This window comes from Octopus bimaculoides, chromosome 28 (genome assembly GCF_001194135.2).
Source record: "Octopus bimaculoides isolate UCB-OBI-ISO-001 chromosome 28, ASM119413v2, whole genome shotgun sequence".
NCBI lineage: Eukaryota > Metazoa > Mollusca > Cephalopoda > Octopoda > Octopodidae > Octopus > Octopus bimaculoides.
Window position 1 is genome coordinate 6,441,618 of NC_069008.1, and position 1,449 is coordinate 6,443,066.

The 1,449-nt window shown below is 33.7% G+C and overlaps 1 protein-coding gene across 1 annotated transcript in view; it reads left to right on the forward strand.

The window, feature by feature from the left end:
* Positions 1-1,449, forward strand: part of LOC106880974 (axotactin) — a 67,805-nt gene that overhangs the window by 19,798 nt on the left and 46,558 nt on the right. Inside the window, exon 7 of the mRNA XM_052977754.1 lies at positions 464-567. Within this exon, the coding sequence (XP_052833714.1) occupies positions 464-567 (104 nt within the window). The remainder of the gene's footprint in view (positions 1-463; positions 568-1,449) is intronic.

Genomic DNA, 1,449 nt, shown 5'->3' on the forward strand with positions numbered 1-1,449 from the left:
TATATATATGTATTTAAATATATTTTTTTATACCAAAGTTTGGCAAAAGAATATAGTATCTGTTAACAATCTTAGCAAAATACTCGCAGTTGAGTTCTTGTATATATATATATATATATTATATATTGACTTTAAATAGAGCTCAAAACTGATCCATTGAAAATACTTTATTATAATAATAATAATAATAATAATAATGAAAATGACCTATGTACATTTCGATGCAATATCCAGAATGATTAATACATATTATAAAATATAAAATATACACACACACACACACACACACACACATACACACACACACACACTCAATTAATGACGTCATTGCTCATGAAACTCAAGATGTAAATTAAAGAACAAACCAAAAAAAGAAGAAAATAAGCAGTAAAATGATGCAGAAATCATCTGAAAAAATTTAAGGGTTTGTATTCCCACTTTTGTTGTTTTAATCTATTCACAGGGTCCCTTCTTTGACCATTGATGGGGTCACGTTGAATGCTGTGCCTTACGATTACCAGAAGGTCGAGTTAAAGAGCAACATCATAATAGGTTATGATTTCTCAGGTATGTGAATTGTTGTTGTTGTTGTTGTTTTTTAACCCCAGGTCAGGCCTGGTCCTGTAGACCAGTGATCAAAAATGTCCCACCTCTGACCATCTTGTCTTTTATTCTGACATAATGTATCTAGGACTACATTCTATAATGTGTCCTTCCTTGTTATTGTTTTAGGCCCAGGTTAGTCCTGATCCAGCAGACCTATGATCAAAGACGTTCCAGCCGTGACCATCCTGTCTCTTATTCAGACAAACTGTGCCTCTACTTCTTAGAATATCAAACTAATAATATTGGCTGTGAATGTCCCTTGGACGTTTTTTGTTATTGGCATGTGAAGACACATGGCTCAGTGGTTAGAGAGCATCACAAAAATGAGATAGTGAGTTCGATTCTCAGGCTGGGCTGAAACACCTACATTGCTAAAAATAAGAGTTAAAGCACTCTTAATACTGTAAGAAGAGCACAAATATATGCATATACTAACAGGGGAAGTAACTGCTCTAGGACCATCTTCAGGATCAACCAGACTTGGCCCCGTTTAGCTGGTTTAGCAGTGGTGACTACTCAAACGACCCACAGTCACCTAATTCTCTCTCCCAGCATATATATATATATATTAACCATAAAACTTTATGGATGATCCTCAAGACAGTCATGGGGCAGTTACCTCCCCTGTTGGTATATATATATATATATATATATATATATATATATATAAAAATTCAATAATAGGACAAATTCTTTTACAAGAATTTATCAAGTAGCTAGCGTGAAAAAAACCTCATAAGGGAAAAAATCCATCATTTATTCCCGAAATATATATTTATATTTATATAAGGGCATTACTATATAATAACGCCTCACGCCATGAGGGACTCTAAGGTCAGACTA